The sequence below is a fragment of the Chelmon rostratus genome, chromosome 10 (assembly GCF_017976325.1).
Source record: "Chelmon rostratus isolate fCheRos1 chromosome 10, fCheRos1.pri, whole genome shotgun sequence".
In the NCBI taxonomy this organism is placed as follows: domain Eukaryota; kingdom Metazoa; phylum Chordata; class Actinopteri; order Chaetodontiformes; family Chaetodontidae; genus Chelmon; species Chelmon rostratus.
Genome location: NC_055667.1, coordinates 23,168,950 through 23,191,607, shown reverse-complemented (window position 1 = coordinate 23,191,607; position 22,658 = coordinate 23,168,950). Strand labels below are relative to the sequence as shown.

Sequence of the window (22,658 nt, the reverse complement as noted above, 5' to 3'; positions counted from 1 at the left end):
GCACAAAAAGCTCCGCAAGACAACAGTGCAGCTGCTCGGCGGGTTTTGAAGCTACAGAGGCAGCAGAGCTGGTTGGGGATTACAATGATTGCCACAACTCAACAAAACATGACCACGGAGCTGGTATGTGTGTATTTTTTATTGTTTTATCTCTACTTAGTTTTCTCCAGATTCAGAGCAGTGTGTGTGTGTGTGTGTGTGTGCGTGCGTGCGTGCGTGCGCGTGTGAGAGTGCAGTGGGGAATTCCTCACGCATAACCACAATACGATGACTATCGATTAATGTTTTGGCCATTTCGCCCATTCAGACTTTTCCGTCAATATTCATCTCCTGGATGGGCTTGACTCTGTGCACTGCGGTGCAGGCTGATGTGGTAACGCGACGTCCAGCGCCTCTCACTCTCACACCTCTCTGTCCCATGCAGACTTTTATAGCATAATATCTGCAGTCTAATAGCAAATATAAGACTCTGTCCCAGCAGACTGTTTGCTCCAGCCTGGACCTGCAGAGTGACAAAGGGGTTCAAACCTATAGCATGCACAGCAGGCTATGATTGATTTTCCCCCTGTAGGTGTTTTGTCAATGAACAAAGACTATGAACCAGCATCCTCTGTGTTATCCTCACACTATTGACACATGGCACATAGTGCATTTAGTGGAATATCCTTAATGCGCTGTAAATCTGTTTACATCTCAGAAGTAAGTTATGAGCAAACAATCAATAATCATAATATATCACAGATAGATTACAAGTAATATGCACTAGGTACATTTTCCACAAGATTCATTCATGCATGCTTCTGGTCCAGTTATCAGTGCTTTAATGTATGGTAATGGGAATAAATGCTTGCATCAGATCAATATTCGTGCTGGTTTTACATTTTGATTTCAACAGGATGTACATGACTATCTACGCATAACTAACAGGCATTGCTTCCTGCTTTGAATAAAACTTGATCATGCTTCATCAGCCTTTGGACAAAAATTTTACTCTGTTGATTCTGTTTCTCTACAGCGCAGTGCAACAATTTAAAGCCTTGCCAAGTCAGCTAATTAACAGGTCTCATCAAACTGTCACCCTTCTTGGAAAAGAGCTTCAATCATGAGATCATTAGTACACAGAAAGTGTTTGAGAGACAAGATGATGATCAGTTAAATGATTAACTATAAAATGAAACTATGTCTAATTTGCATGGAAAATGAGCAAAGTGATGTTTGACATTAAGTGACACACCAGTCTTCGGTTCTTGTTATGTGATCACGCCTGATCATGTGATCAAACCTGTCTGAAGCGTCCATGTGATAATCCTGCAGCATTCTTGTCTCCTTGACAGGGCCACACAAAGCTGCGGGGGCTATAAGACAATCCATTACCTCCAATCAATGTGCTTCACACAGTAAAGCAAGTAATGAGCCAAGCTGGGGTCAAAGATTGTCATGCAATGGGGGATTAATGTGGGGTGCTGCTTGTGTCATATGTTTGTGTGTCATGATATTAGACATACCATGACACAGTAGCAGCAAAAAGCATTCAGGACTAAATGACTAGAATAAGAAGGCAATATCTCAATTTCATGCCAGAGAGACATAATGCTTTGGTTGAGGTTCAGTTAATCCCTGGCATTGAGGAGGAAAATAGCAGTGATTTAATTAGTTTCTTCAAAGGCAGCATTGTTTAACATTCATCCTCAAAACTGATAATGTGACAGTGTGACACAGTGAATTCTTATAGTGTATACCGTGAGCATATTATAAGCAAATTATTTTCTGATAGAGGTTTTCTCGCTCAGCCTAGTGAAAAATGACATATTCTTTGTCATATTTTATTGTAACTATCGCACCAGCAGCAGCCCTCCTGCATGTGTTCTACTGATGCTGTTTGTTTCCTAAGGCAGGAACACGGTCACTGTGAGTGGCTGGACGTGCTGTGGGAAAGCTCCCTCATACAGGACCCTTCAGTAATTTTCTTATGCGTGATGGGGAGCATGAAAAGAATAAGACAGTAGGGCCGCCTTGCAGCAGTGGAGGCTAAAGCGGCGGGTCTTTCATTTCACAAAGGCTTGTGCTGCATTGTCTGGCAATAGCCTCGAGGGCAAGAAAACTGCCCAGTTAGTCCCATATGGTGTCCATACCACCTACTGCTTTTTTCAAGATTAGAAACACAAAGGGGGAAATGGTGGTGCAGTGAGTGGGAGCACAGAAAGTCCTCTGGATGTGATGAAAGACAGCCTAGATATGAATCAATATTGAGCTATAGTATCTCATTACTACAGCAGATTGGTTACTACTTATTCCAGTCACACTAAAGTTAAAGCCTGCTCTAATGACGACCTTCATTTTAAATGAGGCAGTGAGAGATATTGACAAGCAAATACATACATGGGTTACTTGCTAATCTACAGCTTTCCCTTGTGAGCAATTACAGTGAATCATTAAAATCAGGAGCATATAGGATATATTGAATGCTGTATGTGCCTGCCAATAGATCTCCCCCCTGCTCTTATGGTGGTGGTTATTTCGCTGATTCCTCTGCCAATGCCATGTGCATAATAAACATCATCGCCTGATGTTAAAAGGGGGTTTAGAGGTATGCAAATCCAGAACCAGAGTCCCAAAAGACCCTGCGTTGGTTCCCTCATTCCCCTGCATGTAATTTATTGTCGGATTCTCCATGCCTCAAAGACACAGAACATGGAGTTAAGGAGGTCTCCTGAGCCTAATTTATGAATTCTTAGCATCGCCTCGATTCTGTGCAACCTAGTTGTGTTGCATGCTGTGCAGAGTGAGTAATTGTGTTGAGTGCAGCTTGCTTTTTTAGTGTGCAAACTCAATCGATACAATTGGAATTGTTTGATTTTGTGTACGGCGGAGCCACTTAGCTGGACTCTCGTTGTCTGCAGTTTATTAAACAGTTCCAGTCCAGTAAGTATGATTTTTAAGCTGAAATCGTAGAAAGGTCAGAATAGGTCTTGGTTTTCCACACGGAGGTGTCAGACTTTGCAAGAAACAAGGCTCAACAGACGGCGTCTATCTAAAAGACTCCTTTATGGCTGTATTCCCACTATTAATTGTTTCCCTCTGGACCTTGTACAACTGTACACCTTATCGATTCTCTCATTTGGTTGAGTGAAAATCCCCAAGCTCTGCTGGCAAACACAAAAGCTCTCTCTTCCCTAATGCAGTTCTGCAGGGTTTGCCAAGGAAAACTCCAGAGGGTTTCTACAGGAGAGTTATCCATAAACATTGAGACCTTTGATTTACATTCTCGCACCCTTTCCTCTTTGACTGACACCTCATCTGGCCTCTTGTCAAACTCCTGTGGATCACACGGCCTGAATGAAATAGATGGCCCACTTAAGAAGGTCTACATGTGGTTCATTTTTCATCCGTTTCGGCAGGATACCAGCTCTGAGATACGTTCGCTTGTCCATCAGGGTGCTGACTGAAATAAGCCCTGTCCGTCATACAGCTCCTCATCTGTTCACCTGCGCCAGCAGTTTGTGCTGCATTAGATTCCCTCATGCATTGTGACCAGCAGCCAGTCGGCACCAGCAGCCCCCCCAGTGCTCACTCTGGGGATTCTGCTCAGCGCATCTCTACCTCATTTCCAAGCGTGACAAATCTCCTCATTCCCCCAAATGTGGGGTTCTCCCGGTCTGTCTTAACAACGATGCGACCTTAATTGGAAGTACGGTCTTATGTCTGGTCTCAGGGGAATGATAGGAGCTGTGCATCCCATTAGGAGGATGTTTCAGCTCTCACTTTGCACACAGTAATTAGAGGAAGAGCTTGGAAATGAAAACACTGTGATGGAATCAGTCAAGTGAAGTAACTGAATTTAAAATGTTCATTTCTGCAGATTTTATGATATATAACCTTGATACTTAACCATTGCTATTCATAGATTTTATATCAATGCTACACACATGTCCTCTGTTTGATATGTTATGGAGATTCAGCTATGAGCTGTTCAAATTTCTAACAGTTCAGTCAAACAGAAAGTGCAGAAAGATGCAGTGTTATTCAGTATTAAGTCCCAAAGCCCTCATAGACCACTGTAGGTGTCTTTATCTGATAGAAGGATAATGGTGGTTCGCTGAGATATTGTGTGCCAAGAGGGCAGGAGAATGAGATAAAACAGAGAGTAAGAAAGGCCAGTAGATTCAGAGCCTTGGACATCAGTCACCCGGCTCCGGCCTGCACCGAGAGTTCGAACACACTTGAAAGTTGTCTCTGCAGGTGCAGGCGGTACTGGTTTTAATTTGAACGTGTTATGATACCGCAGCCAAGGAGATCTATTAAAGATGAGACCCTGGCAGGAGTTCTGCACTTGTATCCGGTTGAGATAGAGTAGACCAATGTCTTCCATTCATCCTGGGTATAAAATAAACCTGGTTGTTACAGTAAGAGGTGAAAACTTCTTTTAAAAATGTGTATTGAGGATTTTTTATCTCAATGACAAACCCCACACTTCTGGTTCAACTGCACTCACCTTTAATCTTCAGTTCCGGCAGAATTCACCATGCCTCACTTTTCTGAAATGGGTTTTTAAGACATTTTGACTCCAGTTATGTAAGTACATTGTCAGTTTTCAGCACTTTAATACACTATGTGCCAGGGGCTTTAAGTCAGATGGCCAAGGGAGCTAAAGAAGTGTTTGTTTACGGAGAGGTAGTGTTAGATGGGTGTATACAGGCTAGTGTGGCTGATTGCACAGACTCAAGGACAGCTGGTGTCTCCCAGGGAGCAGCAATCTGTTGAGCAGCGAACCATGTAGATGCCCTCCTTCCGCCGCCCGCCTCCCCAAGGCCTGGAGGAAGGTGATCGGGACAGGCCAGGCTGTGAGGGTAAAGCCAGAGGGGTGGCCAGCTATAATGAAGGCTGAGTTTTATAGCCGCTCTGTGATTGAACTCTCACACTCCGGCAGCCATGTGGCTCCAGCAGTGCCAGCCACTCATTATGAGGGAGTGGAGCGCAGCTTGGGCATGGCAAGCAATTGTGTTTAATTGTGACTGATACTGATGCCGGCTCATTCCATCAGTTCCCCCTGATTGCGTACACAGAGTACACAAGGACTTGGGCCTAAACTTGGAAGTTTTGCTCTCTTGATAACTGAAGTTTTGTCGATGATTTATGACACAGTCCCACAGTCCCATCTACTCTTTATTTTTATTGCCTTGTTAACTGTTAAGCTGTTGAATAAATCCAGATCCACCAAAGCAGATGAAGTAGGTAACATTGCTCTGCGAAAGCACATCGTAATTTCAGGCACCACACATTTCATGTTAGCTTCACCCATCCCCCCTCCGATTTAGCAAACCACATGGCCCATCAGTCATGTAACAGGTGAAATGAGGCGATGGTAAAGAAAAACGATGGCGCGGCCAAAACGACTGCAGTTAAAGTCTCATCTCACATATGCAACAATTTAATTCAGCTCTCATATGGAAAATTAGTGTAATTCAGCAAAGTCTTTGTGAAGCTGGAGACAGGTCTCAATTCCCCCGAGGCGCTATGTACTAATATGCCTGTTGTGGAGAAATTGCTGTGAGACTATGGAAATGAAGCAGCACTAATGTCCTCCTCCTCGCCTCCTTCAGCACTGTGTTTTGTGTGTTTGTTCCTTTCATATCAGGACCTGGGGAGTTCAGACGGTCCCCCGCGGAACTGGAAGGGCATAGGAATCGCCATGGTGGTGATCCTGGCTGTTATGTCTCTGGTCATCCTCTCTGTCATCCTGCTCACGCCTGGTAAGAAGAGCTGTTTGGAAGAGTACTGTCAAAGCAGCTAAGTAAAGAGAGAATGTGGTAAATTAAAGGAATGCTTTCATAGTTTGGGAAATAGGCTTATTCGCCTTCTGGTGGAGAGTTAGCAGAGAAGATCGATGCCACGCTGAAAGCTGTAGGGTATATCTGAAGCTACAACAAGCAGACGGTTAGCTTAGCTTAGCACAAAGACCGGAAACAGTGAGCCAGACTCTGCCCAAAGGTAACAAAATCCTTCTATCAGCGCCTCTAAAGCTCTCTAATCACCATGCTATATCTTTATTGTCATCTTAAGTTTTATCTGTACGAAAACAGCAATTTAAAAGCAACTATTCACCATTTTATGTAGGATTCCGCTCTCTCGGTTACTATTCTTTGCTCTGAGCAGTTTCCAGGCAACCACGAGAAATTCCAGGAAGTTGCTGCCCCCCAGCCATGATTACAACCTCCTGTCAAATGGTGAATTGTTATTCTTACAGATGAAACTAATGAGATAGGTATAACATGCTGATTTGTGAGCTTTAGAGGTGCTTTAGCCACGCTAACTCTTTCCCTCTGCTTCCAGTCGTTATGCTAAGCTATGCTAACCGGCTGCTGGCTGTAGCATCACATATACCCGACAGAATTTAACAGAATTTAAAATGAGAGCGGTGTCCAGCGGTATCATCCTCACCAGAAAAAGAAAAAAAGTGTATTTCCCAAAAAGTCCAACACGCTTTTAAGGGAGTATAATAATATGGGCGAGAATTTTACAAATGTTCCAAATGTGTCGAACGTGTTAACAATGACATTTAAAATGCAAATAATGAATCCGAGAGCAAAGCAGAAATATAGGCCAGGCTCAGTTAAGCCCAGGCTTTGCTTTTCCGTAAACAGGATACAGATTTTGATGAACTAATTAACTCTGTCCCTTTGCCTCTGAAGATGAATCTCACTTGTTACTCCGTTCCCATCTGACTATGGAGGATCTGGAGAATGAAGAGTTCAAGGTTCACGACCCCTGCGTGGCATGGCTGAACGGTAAGGATCCCTGCTCTCACTCGCAAATTGCTCCCGACTGACAAAGCGCTCATGACAGATTAAAACCAATTTAATGACTATGCCTCCGCCTCCGGGGATTTTAGTCGTCACTGTAATAACAAAGGACCCTCTTCTCTGAACTGTCGTAACCCTGTCAGAAAATGAGGTGGCTCTCCGCACCAGAGAAGGACACATCCTGTTGTTCGGCCTCAGTAGCAACCTCACCACGACTCTCCTGGACAACAGCTCCCTGGTGAGTTACAGCGATGCATCTTATGAAGACAGATGACAAATTTCAGTATTGATTGACTCATAACTACAGAGCAGCTGGACTACTCGACCGGCCAGCAGAGAGCGGATGCTTCCAGATTGAGAAGCGGTGGAGTCCCACTGTTCCACATCCCACAGCTGAGGCAAAAAAAAGATTTGGCGGAATGACAGTATCAGCTCATTTCCCCCCAATCTGGCTGCTCTGTGAGCCCTCAACATGTGCCTTCAAAGAGAATTATCAAAGCAAGGGTATCATTTTGAACACCGCCTCTGCGCGACACTGACAGATTTATATGGGTCATCACCAAGGAGCTTAGAGCAGGGTTGTGTTGTCAGGTTGAGACGAAGTCTTTCCTCGCTGTGATGTGGTTTGTTATCTCTGCTCCTGTTGCTAATTCCAGCAAAAAAAGAAGCTTTTCTTCTATGAATATCAAGATGCGCATGAGGTTTCCTTGAATATTTGAGATGCTGAGACAATTTTAGCCAAATAAAATGTCAAACTTTGGAATTGAAGATTTTTTTAGATAGCACTTTTCAAAAGCAGGGCTACAGAGTGCTCACATTTACGAAACCTCTGTTGGTGCATGGTGCTAATGTTGTGACATAAGACACTGAGACCCAGAGGGAGGCATCAAAAGTCAGCTCAGCACAGGTCTTGAACTCTGAGTGGAGAACAACCAGGAGCTCCTCTCCTGGTGATCTGAAGGTCCTAGTGGACCTAAATGGGTGCAGCCTCTCACTGATGTATGGTGGAGCCAAATTGTGTAACACTCATTTGAATTTGAGAGGACTCCAGAGTTGTGAAGCCAGCACCGAGGTGATGGTGCTGTGGAGTTTTACTTTATTGATGTGCAGCAGAATTTTGAAGTAACTGCAATCATGATCGAGCTTCTTAACCCAAATTGAATGCACATAATGACAACGGATTGGTGGAAGGGTAAGAAGGGCGTAGTTTGTCTCTTAACTGGCAATAACAGGACTATAGAGCTGACCTGAGAGCTTCAGGTCGTCGTTGAGCTGAAGCACCTTCACTGTTTCTGGTACACTGTCACTGTTCTCATAGTGTCATTTTCAACAGCAGCAGGCTGCTGTTCTCAGCTGAAAAACTTCTACAAGCTGTACACTACCTGCTCAGCACCAAACAGCAGACAGACACAGTTGGTGGCCAGCTGGTGAACATAACAGAGTATTTATCAGCTAATGAGCCATATTTCCCTCAGGAGCTGGTAGAGACCAAAAACAGAGGCAGAAGAGAGCGAATATTGCACTTACGCTCATCAGGTGGCCAGAAACACGAGTGGCGCTGCTCTGCGCCGGCTGGATGTGTGAATAAGCAACTGTTTGCTAACAAGTTCACCATGTAGGTAATAATACCCAAATAATGTCTTCACAGCATGTTTCTTTTGCCCTTGAGTGGCCGAAAAAATCAATTATTGCAAGTTTAAGACAATTTAAAACAAATCAGCGGCACCATTGAAATAATTTCTCAAAACATAAAAAGCCTTTTATTAACGATAATGCCATGTTTCTGATTTTACTTGCCGCAGTCGTTAGCCGTTGTTTTAATCATGTTACAAGCATGTAAAGCACTGTGTGGCTTTGCTTTGAAAAGTGCTGTATGAATTAAATGTTTTATTTATCATCATTATTAATTATGTAGATTAGACAGAGAGATTAGATGTAAAAATTCCCCCGTGGTTTCACAAAGACATACAGCTGGAGATCATCCGCACAGCAATGACAAGAGACGCAGCCATGGGTAATGTGCCTTAAAGGCAGCGTTTAAAGGGAGAGAACGAGTCAGGTCCCCGGATTGGAGGAGGTCCACATGTCAGATCACGCAGTTTTTCAATTCCACCTACAAGTGTTGCACGCCAACCCACTTTACTCACAGGAGATCAAATGGAAGCAGCTGATGATATGTTGCCTAATTTATCTTTTTTTCCTCCAGGACCTGACCACCACTAAATTCCAAGTGTCTGCAGACAAGAGGTTTGTCCTCTTGGCGTATAACGTCCGACCGGTAAGTTTCCAGTGAATGCAGAGTTGACTTTGATTAATTTCAGAGAGAGCCGTCAAGCTTTTTACCCTGAGAGAACATCCAGGGCCATAAATAATCCACGAATATCTAAGACAAGCTGTTGCCGCTCACACACCTCCACATGTCTGGCAGGCCACTAGTGGCTGCGAAACAACGGTGACATGCATCCTAATCAGAGCCTCCAAGAAACAACAGCGAAGAGGTTGAGGAGAAGGGTGTGTGTGTGTGTGTGTGTGAGCTGATTCTGCTACTGCAGCAGTCTGTAGCTCTGTAACAGCGCCCGCCAAATGACTGGGATAACATATGGGGAGTTGAATATTTAAACTGGCTGATGGTGGAAGGTGCAGGGGGTTGAGGAAAGCTTAGAGTGAGTGATCAGTGTGAAGTGGATAGCGAGGGGGAGGGAAGGGGACATCAAGGAGATGAAGAGGTAAAGTTGGAGCCGTGGTAATGAAATCGGCCTGCCGGTTCGGTGGGGAATTTTAATGAGGAGCTGACGAGAATCACAATCGCAGGTGGTTTCAGATAAGCGCCGGGGTAGACACAAAACACAGATCTTTTGCTCCCTGTACTTTAACGCCACATAGCTCGGTCCTCCACCCCCCATCAGCCGCCGCGCTCTGTAAATACCCGCACCATTAATAAATAGTTGAGTCGTTCCTCAAAGGGCAAACAAGTTGTGTAATGTGCAAGTAATCAGTGAGGGAGGAAAACAGAATTAGGAGGAAATGAAAGCCCTCAGCACATTTTCGCCTCATTTTTATTAAAAAATCTGAAAGCAGATTTCACTGCTCTCTCACAGACTCAACTGTCTTCTATCTCTCTGGGTTTGCTTTAGAGATCTGCTTGTGCTCTGATCACTGCGTATCGTATTTCCATTGTGTGTGTGTGTGTGTGTGTGTGGTGGGGGGGGTCGAATGAGCCTGTTGCTGTGCTACAGCATTCGCCACAAACACAGTGCATCCATTGTAACTGAATTATTGAGTGGTTAACATACGTCCAATCAGATAACTCTGTAGAGAAAGGGCTCAGATCTTTGCCCAGTGTGTGGGCTGCTTAGGTTGATTCGTGCCATGTCATTAGCATACCTCCTTTGATGTCAGCAGGAATTGTCTGCTCTCATCTGTATGCTCAGTGTGTGTTCACACTCGAAGAAATCACAGACAGTGGGCACGCCACCTGGAATCATTAGTATATTCAGAAATTGATGCGTGTGTGCGTGTGTATTTGAGGATTGTTGGCATTGCGTGTGCATGGACGGGGGCCATTCCTCCATCCTCTCCTTCTTCCTAGCTCCCTCCTTCTCGCTCCCGCTTCATCTTCCCCGCTCTCACTCACTTTTTTCCGTCTATCTCTGGGGGGATTTGTGCTGACTGAAGCAGTTTGCGCCAGGCACAAGCTTTGCTGTTTGGAAGAGGAGCGGCACGCTGCTGAGAGCGGCAGAGAACGAGAGAGGAAAAACAGAGAGAGCATTGGGGGGAAGCCACTTGCAATGGAGGGGTGGGGAAGAAAAATGTCTTATGCACCATTTGGCCTTAGTCACTGCCCAGTTGAAATCAATCAGAATGGTTATCAAAGAAGGACAAAAGACGGCTAAAGGGAGAAAGCTGCAGTACAGAGAAACGGATGAACCCGCTGGGGGTAAAGTTAAAAGGCTTCTTTGGCTTTTGTATTAGCTCTGGAGGCTTTAGGGAGGGTTTTGTGCCTGGTGGGTGAAAATAAATGGATTTTGATAAGAGGGTATACATAGGAGTGAGTTGGGGATTTGGCCACATAGGGACAAGAGAAAGCAGATTTCCTACAGGAAAATATCTTTCCTCGAAGCCTGTTCGTATTAAACAGGTTTGTGTGCAAGAGAAGACCAACATATTTCCAAAAGAGCGATGGCGACATAGTTCAGAGGAGATGGAGGTTTCCGGGATTGATGAGCAGAGGCGAGCGGACCAGCACCTGCCAAGGCAGTGCAGTTTAGGGACAAATAACATGCCAGGGGAGTCGTGTCTGCACTCTGCAGCAAACGCTGATGGGTGCTGGTATCAAAGGCAGTGCATTGTGGGGCTGCTGAGAAATGCTTGTGAGGCGGGAACAGTGTTGATGCTCTTATCTGTGTGGTGCGCATCTCGCAGTGCACAACAGATATCCGCGCTCATTCAACGGCAGCTGTTAAAAGTGGACTTTTAACGTTTAAAGACGGATCCCCAGCTCGTGAACTGTTTTAAAAGATAAGGCTCGTGTTGTCCTCCACGGCTTCTTCTGAGTGTGTAATCTGTGCATTGTGCGACTTGGACTGGGGAGGGGGGCGGGTAGTAACAGGAGCAGAGTGATCTGGAGGATTTATGATACGTTACTCGCAGCCACATTAGAATTCACTCTGCCTCTCGGAGACAGATGCTCTCACTCTCGCTGTCTGTTTATCACACAGGCACACAATAACGTACAGCCTCTGCCACCGGCTTCGTAATGTTAAATCACGAGCGGCATCTCTTTGTTCCTTAACAAATCATAAACAGCTGATTGAACATGGTGCTCATGGCAATGCTGCCCCCTTTGGTCTTGAAGAGTGATACTCCCTCTAACTCAAGATTGGTCCATGTCGTGTTTTGAGGACCTGTCAGCCACTGCCTCTCTCCCTCTCTGCATCCTTTTCCTCCCTTCCTGCCTTTGTTTCTTTGCCTCTATCTCCCTCCCACACTTTTTCCTTTAGTGTTCAACCAATTCGTTCCTTCCTCTTCCTGTTCTTGCAGTTACTTTCTGTTGTAACACAGCTCTTTTCCTGTACACCCTGTTGCCCCTTGTGCTCAGACTTTACACCGCAATCAGATTTCAATTTCATTTAGATCGCCTTTTAGAATTTATTTCCCCTCCTTTATCCATGCAGCTTTACTCCTGCCTCGCTCCATCCATGAACATCAGACAAACAACACAAGAGAAATCCAATTTCACTGCTAAGTGTGCTGTATAGAGGATGTGACATTTAATTTCTTTAGGGACTGTGTTTTTCCAGGAGACTAAGGCTTTCAGAGGCCAGAGGGCAGACAGCCTGCTTCCAACCCTTTGCTTAACAAAAAAAAAGAATTGCACAAATCAATATATTACCTAGTATTCATCAGGTAATGCCATGATCAATTGCAGTCAACACACACCCACATGCACACATCCATTGATTCCGATCGCTTAGTCTTCCTCAGCATGTTAATTTAATTAATCATGGAGCTGCTGATGCTTGTGTCAGGGTTTGGACAGAGTTGCCAGCCACAATAGAGCTCTGTGGGAAGGATATTAGCTGTAATGATGCTATTTAATAAGAATGTCTGTGTTAGTTTCTGTACTTTCACATTTCATGTCTTTCATGTTGTCTCTTTTGCTCAGTCTTAAGGGTTACCATGATTCAAATTCCTGTCATTCAGATATGATCACAATAATGATGTAATATAGATGAAATGGCTGCAAGTGGTTAAATGATTAGAGTAAATAAAGTGTGTACTAATACTAGTAGCAAAAGCAGTGCTAGAATATATTGACCACATGTGAAAATGACACATACAGATGCTTATAGCATGAGGCCCTTTGCTAATACTGCTTTTTTAGGTGAAAGAAACATAAAACTGTATTAAACTACTATTAATAAAATGATTCCGGGCTCATTTAACATTTCTCTCTCTAATTTTATAGCATAATGGTGTGTTGCTGCCCTTTTATATAAGCAATAAACCACTTGGTGCAGTGCTTTGCAGTGATTTGAGAAGAAATTAGAGAATGCAAACACGGCTTCCTGTTGCTTATTGCTTAATTGTAAGGTAGGCCTCAGCAGTGTCCTCCACAGCCTTTCTTTCATTTGCATTTAACTTTCTTTATACACGTGTATGAGCATGTGTGAGCACTGAAATATGTGTGTCTTGTCATCTAAGTGCGGCACACCTGTGTGCATGATATCCTCTACCTTTTTCAGGTGTTCTCTCAGTCCTTCACAGCCTCCTATGCTATCTACAATGTGGCTAATGGGTAGGTGTAATCATGAATGCTAATGCATGGGCTGCACCGGGCATGAGCGTCACCAATGCAAGCAGACCTGCGGATTGATAGACTTCCCTCAGAGTGTGTCTCATCGAATCAGAACCTCATGTTTCTGTCGGACATGCATTCATTCATCAGTGTTCTTTCCAGGTTCCATATCCCAATTCCCAGTATCTCATATCTCGTAAGGTTTGTACTGTACTTCAGATTTCACTGCCTGAGATTCATATTCAGCATTATATCAGTCGACAAACTCCCTGGAACTTCTGAGGAATGGTTCTGCAAAGGATTTGAGGAGGATCTGCAGTGAGGGAGCCTGATCATTGCCTGAGTATGCCTTGGAAGGAAAATGTTTGCCTGTCCTGAGGAAGAAAATAAGTGCAGCTAGAAATATGGAAAAGAAATGTTGCACTCTTGCATGAACCAGCCCCGCTCTCTGTTTCGTTTTCCTTCTCTGCATCTTGCTCTTTTGTCCGGACAGTACAGTATCAAGCAAAGCTCAAGGCCAGGGCATGGATGGACCTCAGAGGGCTTTAAACAGGACACTCATCCCCAGTGGAGGGCTTACGTCTGGGTTTTTGTGTGTGTTCCAGGGATCTGCTGGAGCTAAACCCTCCAGAGAGGGAGAAGGCAGTGCTGCAATATGCTTGCTGGGGACCTCAGGGGAACCAGCTGGTAAGCCAGGAGCTCTCTCATTTACCTGATCGATGTGTTGTCTTTGTCATCTACATCAACTACACCTGTCAATATGATAAGAAGTCATAATAATACAGCCCGTGTATGAATGCAGCCTCCATTTGACATAATTTTCATAATGATAACATCAGTGGTATCACGTCCTTGTCATTATGCGATGAACGCCAGCTGAGAGGTTATTGCAGTGACTGTGTTGCTATAATGGAGTTGTTTTACACTCATAATTCATCTGCCTTCCCTGTAATGTAATTGGCTTTTTGCTGCTATGTCGGTGCTCATCTGCAGCATATTAACTGGAGAGTAAAGATGTATTGGCTCTCGCTTGTGTGTGCGCGCTGTCCGATGATTCATTCACTCTTGGATGGCGTCCGACACTCGATTCGGGCCGCCAGAGATGAAGCCTGCAACCATACTGTCTTTGATAATGGATTGGAGCTGTCTGTCTCCGCTCATGCCAGGCCTACATGTTTGATGGAGATATCTACTACAAGCCAAGTGTGACCAGCAAACCCTTGCGTCTCACAGACACCGATCAGGAACAGAATGTGGTGAGCGGGCTCTCTGACTGGACTTATGAAGGTAGGATGTATTCCAGCTTCGCCAGAAATGTTTCGCACTTAATGTATAGAGTGAAAAAAGTCTGCAAAACATGTAATCATGAGTAACAGGTGTATGCTTTGAGTTTGACAGTAACACCTTACACGACCTTTTAAAAACAGAGGAAGTGCTCTTGACATATGTTGCCCACTGGTGGTCTATGGACGGGGCCCGGCTGGCGTACCTCACCATCAACAACTCTGCCACACCCGTGATGGAAATACCCCACTTCTTAGGTGGTCTCTACCCATCCAATTTTCTCTTCCCCTACCCCAAGGTAAAAACTGATTCACACAGGAACGACGGAATCGTCACAGGTTTTGCTATTTGCTCATGAATATTGGAAAAATTTAAATGATGGCGCACTTGAAAGGAAAAGTTAATGGATGACCAAGATTATTGCAATTAATCCTGAGTGGGGCATGAAAGTCTGAAAAAAATGTCATGGCATTGCAGCAAATTCTTGAGACATTTAACGACATCGGGGATCACCAACATTAGTAGGATTCATCCTCTGGAGCCATGAATGTTTGTACAAAATCTTGTGCCATTCCATCCAGTAGATATTGAGGTTTTTCAGCTGATAAGTGAAAACTTTGAGCTGCTAGTGGAGCAAGTGGCAAAGCACCAAAGTCATTCGGATTCATTCTCTGGGTACCAGGAATATCTGCACCAAATGTCACAGCAGTTTATTGTTGCTGAGATATTTCCATTGCTGCTAGCGTGGCTAAAAAGATTTGCCAAAATTTACACTTAAGTTTGATTTTTTTCCCCTTTTCTTGTGCTCACAGGCTGGCTCAAGTATCCCCTCAGTCAGCCTGTTTGTGGTGAATCTGTACGGTCCAGCTCACACTCTGGAGATGATGCCTCCTGACTCCCTCAGGGCCAGGTAGTACATCTCTGTGAATGTAAAAACAGCGAAACCCTGAAGACTTGAGACACCACCTGTCAGAAATGATAACGTGTCCAAGTTCCTCTCTCCTTCGCTGCTTCTATATTTTTCCATCCGTTCGCACCATTTTCCAATCTTTTCCCCGTGTATCATTTTCCGCATCGCCTCTTTAGAGACAGCTACATCTCCATGGTGACTTGGATCAGCAGCACCCGCCTCGCGGTTCGTTGGCTGAATCGTGCCCAGAACCAATCGGTGCTCTGCGTGTGCGAGGCCACCACAGGGGCATGCTCAGAGGTGAGTGGTCATCACTTGTTCTGCATTAGTAATCCAAACGCTCTCCGCAGCAACATGCAGCTTTAATAGAATTTTTGCTTCTTTTACTCTGGGTTGGGAGTCAGGATTGATTTCCTTAAGCTCTCAAATGTCTACTGGCTGGATTAATATTTAAGGTCATTTGCTGCATGAGAAGAATTTTCAGTGATGTACTGCAGTATTTTATTGCTTGTTTCCTTTCTGTAAATCCTCACAGATTCCAGTTCCATGTCTTAAGAATTAATACACATAATAAGCTTTATTCATACAACACTGCTTAAATCAGATTCTGGATGTTGATGTAAGCACATTGTAAATGGCGTGATCAATTTCTAATCAACTCTGCCTATGTTTTATGGTTTTGAATTAATAGAAACACAAAATGGCCATGGACATAATGCAAAATCAACGACAGGTATGTATTTCTCATGTTTCTTAAAGTCAGCTTACACCTGTTCATCACCATCATCCTTCCTCAGACCAGATGCTTTTCTTCAACAGGATGTGCCATTGTTTTCAGCAGACGGCTCTGTGTTTTACACAATCTTGCCAGCAAAACAGGGCGCTCGCGGAGAGTTTCACCACATCGCCGGCCTTTCAGCCCAGGTCTGGTCACTTTCATTCCCTCGTGTCACCCTTGAATAATTTCTGACAAAACTGGTCATTAACATTTCAGCAGGAGTCGCATACAAATGTGTGATTACACAGCGCAGACCCGAAAGTCTTTGCTTGCTTACAATGTCCTCGTCGTCTTTTTATCGAAGCGCTTTGTTTGCATGTGTTTTCTCCCTAATTGATGAAACACCACTTTTATCTAAGGAGTCATTTCACTCGTTAATGCTTTAATGGTGGTTTGCCCTCTACATTATTGAAGGAATTCATTTCAATTTAAAAACGTATTCATCCTCAGTGGGGCAATTAAGAAATGTTTAATGATGCTTTTTTTTTAGAAACGTATTCTACACAGAGGAGAAGGACTTTGTGTTTCTTTTTTTCTCACTTCTTTTTACACAATGGAGTTAATTGATATTAAAAAGCCGTGTATTTTATAGTTTTTAGGATCAAATCCAGAGTATTTTCTCCTGTGTCTTCAGTCCACATGTCAAAATGAACAAGAATTAAAGAACACTTTTTCTGAACTCTGTAGCCATCAGCGCCTTCATTTGGTTTAACCTGTCTTCATTTTTTTCCACACTTGCTGTATGGCTGCACCTATTTTTATTCCCTGTATCTGCCTGCTTCTGCATTCCTCTTCATCTCTGTTTCTCTGTGTAACGCAGCCTGCCATCCCCTCTGTCCCTCCTCGCTTCTTGACATCAGGGAGCTGGGATGTCACCCTGCTCTGCGCCCTCGACGAGAAGGCTGGAAAAATGTATGTGAGAGCCACATTGTGGGGGGGCCTTTAACAGCTCACGGCTCCTTACTATTAATGTATAAGTGACGGTGGGGGAGAGTAGAATAGTGGCCATCATTAAAATCATCATTTCTTGCTGCAAGCTGTGAGCAAATTCTAGATGTGTCAGCTGCCGGAGAAGAAATTAATTTGCTCGGCCAGACTCTGGGTGAATGGCTCACATAAGACTGTCTATTTAAAAATAACTAAAAGGGCCATTTTATCATGTAGCATTGATCTTGATTAAAAGGCCAAAGGAAAAGGCTTTGACCCAGACTATGTTTGTTGCAACGCTTTGCCTCTGAAGAGGAGAAAGGATTACTTAGAGTTAACCAGAGCAGATCATTGCTGAAATCTGTCTTTATCCTGCTGGGGGCAGAAACCCCTCATGAACCCACTGACTGAGGTGTGAGCATCACAGAGAATCAAGGAAAGTCAATTGCAGATCTAGTGACTCGTTTGCACTCCCGAAGCCCCACGGGCTGAGGCTGCTCTTCGTCTCCAAACAGGTCATACTGTCTCACCGTGGTGTTCTTACATTCACATAGAAGGAGGCAAAATACTTTGACATCCGCTGTGCAAATGTTTTAAATCAGCATCACTAATGGTGCCTTGCAAATTAAAGGTGTTGCGCTGATGTTATTATTTGATGCATGTTAATAAATGTAGATTGATTCTTGTCATGAATAATTTATATCCTGAGTAATAACAATCAAGTGAAGATGCCCAAAGGTGATCTGCAGTTCAGAAGCTGTATTGACTAACTTGCTCTGTCTGTGGTTAATTTGTCTCCTCATCAGCTATTTCCTGAGCACAGAAGAATCCAGACAGAGCAGACACCTTTACAGGTAAGCAGTGAAATAATATGACGGTGGAAATCTACGGTGGCAGACAAGTCAGCTGTCGAATCATGGCCGTAGAGAAGCGAGATGAGTACACCGGGGGTCTGCACTCCGGTTATGCTGAGAGTCCTAACATCAACAACTGTTGACGGTGCTAGACAAAACATCAGAGGCTCACAAAAGTTATTACGATTCATCCTGAGGGGAACTGTACCAAATTTCATGGCAATCTATTCAGTATTTCTCCTCAAAACCACAAATGTGAACCTCAAGGTGGTGCTACAGGAAAAAATCACGGGTCATGAATGTCTGTACAAATATTCACTGCAGTCCATTTGAAGGTGCAGACCAACCCATCAACACTGCCATCCGAGGAAGAAAAGCATTCAGAAAAGTAACTGCACACTAATGTGTTTATGTGAATCTTTATTGTTGTGTGCTATGGATGCTCGAGGCCAAGAGCTGACACATTTATAACAGAAAAAAACCCACTCAACGGACGAGGAGCCTCTGTGCTGCCGAGTCACTGAGACTTATGGGCCCCGCTGTGATAAACACTTGTCTGTTCCCTCATCAGCCTCTTAGGTTTCATATCGTTTTATTAGCTTACATAGCTTAGGGCTCAAGGAGATAGCACAATATTGGATGATGGCTTGTTTAAACGTGATCTGTGATTAATCCTGTATGAAATTTGTAAGCAGCAGCGTGCAGAGAGACATTCAGAGACTTGCCACCGCCCAACAGAGCAATCTGTGTAATGGCTTTTATGTCTACCCTTATTGAACCCCATATGTTTCAGAAAATAAACCAATTGCCCCTCTCCTGGTAATGACACCGCTTTAGACTGTCCTGCTGTTCTCCAGTGTGGTCAATAACCCCTCTCTCTTATATCCAAGTGTGGACCTGGATGGAGTGTTTCAGCGCCAGTGCATCTCCTGCAACCTCATTGACGGATGTCGCTTCTTTAAAGCTGAATTCAGCCCCAATCAAACGCATTTCACCCTCTACTGCTTGGGTAAGACACACTCAAAAGGAACATGAAAGCTTTACTCTACTCAGACAGTTGATTTTATAATGTTGTCTTCTCAAAAACTCCCCCAGGCCCAGGAATCCCTAAAGTGACGGTTCACAGTACAAAGGACCCCTCCAGTGAGTGTTACATCTGCTTGTCTGATTAATGGTAGAATCACACACACACACACACACACACACACACTCAGCCTGCAGAGGGCGGTGTATTCAAGCACACCAGGATGTAGATTCATTAATTTCATGCTTGTGAACACTGCCCTCTGTCGGTGGCTCTCAGTTACAGCTGATGAGAAGGATTTGGCCTGCAACCTGAAGGACTGTGTCTGTCCTGATGTTCAGGATTAAAAATCTCTCACGCCGGTGTTTTATCTCCTGCAGGATATGTCGTCCTGGAGGACAACAGCCCTCTGTCTAAAGCCCTGGAGGACAAGAGGCTCCCTGAGACCCTGTTCAGGACACTCCCAGCAGACAACCATGGTACAACAAAGAAACCACTGTCTATATTTTATGGTTTGACATTAAGGATGTTGACCACACAAATACAGTCACAAGGCGCTCACCTTCAGCGCTTTTCTCACGCAGTCAGACTATATTTAGCAGTGAGCATGGAGCACTGGCTGCAAGTATCTTAGCCTGGAAGGGACAAATATAGTTAAGTACCAACCAAAACAGTAATTTCTTCTGTCTGGTGATTAATAATGAGTCATACCTGCCCTCAAGAACCAGCATCAAGTATTCTTACAGAGTGTGTTTGTGCGTGTTTGTTCATGTTTTGTTCAGATGACGGATTTGTTCTTTTCTTAGATCACTTTTATGAGCTTCAGATGCAGAGGCTCTAAATGGAGTCCTTACATGTTTATGGACAGTTGACCCTGTTCAATCAACCCCTGTTTGCATTTTTTTTAGATCTGCACCTGAAACTATCTCTGCCTCAGGGCTACGAGGCCAACCTGCACCCTCTCCTCATCATTGTGTAAGTGCAACCAAACAAGCAATGTAAACCACAGCTAAGTGCTATTTAATGTCGGCGGTTTTACAACCCACGATCCTGAAGCTTTTTCTTCATTCTTCCACACCTGACAGCTGTCACGGTTCTAGCTGATCCTGTTTGTCTTGTTGCTCAGGGACGGCGTTCCTGGCCGTCAGTCGGTGACAGAGGAATTTGCCCTCGACTGGCCTCAGGTCCTCTCCGGCACACACAATGTGGCCTTGGCCTGGGTGGACGGCAGGAGTGGGGTTGGCCGTGGACAGAAGACCACCGCCGTGGATCCACGCAAGCTTGGCTCACTTAGAGTCAAAGATTATCTGGGAGTTGTAGAGTCAGTACACTTATGCAACAACATAAGTATAATGGGCACGTGCGAATAAAGCCTGTAAATTTGTAAAATAACAGGATTTTATGGTGTTTCACAGGTTGTTGATGCAGCTGCCTTACATTGATGATCGCCGTGTGGTCCTCTATGGCAAGGTTACAGCATTGTTTAAATTTAAATCTCCTACTGAAGCCATCAAAGCTATCACATGCTTTGTTTTAGCACTTCTCTGTTTCTCCCAACAGGCATTTGGTGGTTATTTAACTCTCAAGATGTTAGCTACAACAGACAAGCTCTTTCAATGCACGGCAGCTGTGGCACCGATAACAGACTTCAGGCTTTACAGTGAGTTGAGATCACATCATTAATTATTCAAGCGCTGAGGCCCTGGGAATAGCGATGAAACAGAGTAGGAGTCCATGTATTAGAGTAACAGTCATTCCACTTTTTACAGGTGCTGCATTCTCAGAGAGGTATCTAGGCCTTCCAGCGAAGGAGGAGCACGCTTACTCGGTGAGGCTCTAAAGCTCTGAACGCAACTATTTAGGTGTTGATGGTTTTGAAAAGTTAACAATGATAATGGTTTTGCAGTACACTAAGTTGCAATTTTACTACCCCACACAAATGAAGTCCTATAAACAGTTTATGATGGTCATTTCGTGTTGAAACTGTTTTAGAGAGGTGTTGATTCAACTTTATGGTCAGTTTGTTGGTTTTAGTTTGTGTTGCAGTTGATTTGTTTTGTGTTATACTGAGAGGTGTTTCTAAAATTTTGTCCACCCCAACTGTATTAATGAGGATAGACTAAATAACAGAAACATCTCCCGGTATAATGCAGTAGAACTCAAATGCACCGCAATCTACAGCCTCCAAGACGACCATAAAGTTTAATCAACACCTCTCTAAAACAGTTTCAACAAAAACTTAAACAATTAAACTTTTATGACGGTGGAATTTATTGCAGGGCTGTTGTGTTGGACTGCTTTATTTTCAGCTAGGTGGGTATACCTAATAAAGCGCTCATACTGTGATGGTATATCTTTTCAGACCGCCTCTTTGCTGGAGGAGGTTAACAAGCTGAAAGATGAAAACTTCCTTATTCTACATGGAACAGCAGATGGTGAGATTTTGTTCAATTTTAAGTTTGAACGTTCAATCTCGTGTTCATCTCAATTTCTTCTAATTTCACTGTATGTGCTTGTTTTGCCAAAGCGAGGGTACACTTCCAGCACAGCGCTGAGCTCCTGAGCCGACTGGTGAAGGTGGAAGCCAACTACTCGCTGCAGCTGTACCCAGACGAGGGCCACATCCTGAGAGAGCCTCGCAGCATCCAGCACTTCCAGCGGACAGTGGTGAACTACCTCCAAACCTGCTTGAAGCACAGCGTCTTCCTAGATCCCATAGAGGACGAAGAGGAAGAAGATGACTGAGCCCAGAGCCCCCTTCCCTTCTTCTGGAAGGACTCTTTTAGACCTGTATGCCATCTTATGCATTACCTTGGGTCGGATTACCAGGCACAAGAGCACAGGAGTGGGGACCAAGCACATCAGATCACCTCCTTCAACTTCTGGAAAAATTGATGTACTGTATACCTTGTTGCACACAATGATTTCTGCTGTTATACTGTATGTTTGAGGCCCTATTTGTTTACAAAATTCACTTGAGATGATGTGGACTAGAAGGCTACAGATTCTGCCAGTTTACAAAGATTTTAAAACATGCATGTCGTAATGGCTGCATGATGTGGATTAGTTTACATTGCATCATCTGTGTTTTGCAGGTCTAAATCTCACCCATCAGGGTTAAAAGTGCAAAATCTGCCAAAAGCTGGGAACACGCTAGAAGACTTAAAAAATCCTTATTGATGCTATGAGAAAACTTATACATTTAATGACTGCTTAACATACATGCAGGTTTCCATACAGAGTTCTGAATGTACCGACTCCAACAAGGGGATAACTTCCAGATGAATGCAAATTCCAGTACTACAGACTCAATAGGGACAGCTCTGATACAAGAGGTTTGAATCATAAACTGTAAAATAACTGTATGAGATAACGTGCAAACTGGCCCTGCTGGCCTGGACAGACTCTTTATGATCTTCAAGATGTCATTGTAAAAACAGGGTTATTTTGGTCTTTTTGTGCAGTGTGTTCCCAGCTTACATAAAGTTAAATGAAGCATATGGATCATTCTAAATGTGCCAAATACATTTTGTGGACTTTAATTAAGAATTAAGAATGAGTATGCAACTGAGACTATTTACACCACACGCTCTGATTTAAGAATGATTGCAAGAACGTCTATGTAGGTCTGTCTATGTACTGTATTTGGAAGTACAGAACGTTTCTGTTTTGATACATCTTGGCATTTTAATCGTTTCTTGTGTATTGCAGAATTAAATTATTTCTTTGGACAAACTGTTGAGCCGTTATATTACAGCCCACAAAGGCAGCGGACATCAAACT

At 43.9% G+C, this 22,658-nt stretch overlaps 1 protein-coding gene across 1 annotated transcript; it reads left to right on the top strand.

Moving 5' to 3' along the window:
* The first annotated feature begins 84 nt into the window (after nucleotides 1-84).
* Nucleotides 85-22,648, top strand: LOC121612474 (inactive dipeptidyl peptidase 10). Its single transcript, XM_041945372.1, has 25 exons — nucleotides 85-123; nucleotides 5,636-5,750; nucleotides 6,690-6,785; nucleotides 6,944-7,038; nucleotides 9,007-9,078; nucleotides 13,046-13,098; nucleotides 13,704-13,785; nucleotides 14,265-14,385; nucleotides 14,526-14,680; nucleotides 15,195-15,292; nucleotides 15,469-15,592; nucleotides 15,984-16,025; nucleotides 16,112-16,216; nucleotides 16,891-16,982; nucleotides 17,804-17,851; nucleotides 18,742-18,860; nucleotides 18,947-18,994; nucleotides 19,256-19,354; nucleotides 19,784-19,850; nucleotides 20,002-20,196; nucleotides 20,291-20,345; nucleotides 20,436-20,535; nucleotides 20,645-20,703; nucleotides 21,238-21,310; nucleotides 21,403-22,648. The coding sequence occupies exons 1-25, from the start codon at nucleotides 85-87 to the stop codon at nucleotides 21,618-21,620; spliced, it is 2,370 nt and encodes a 789-aa protein (XP_041801306.1). The 3' UTR covers nucleotides 21,621-22,648.
* Nucleotides 22,649-22,658: the final 10 nt, after the last annotated feature.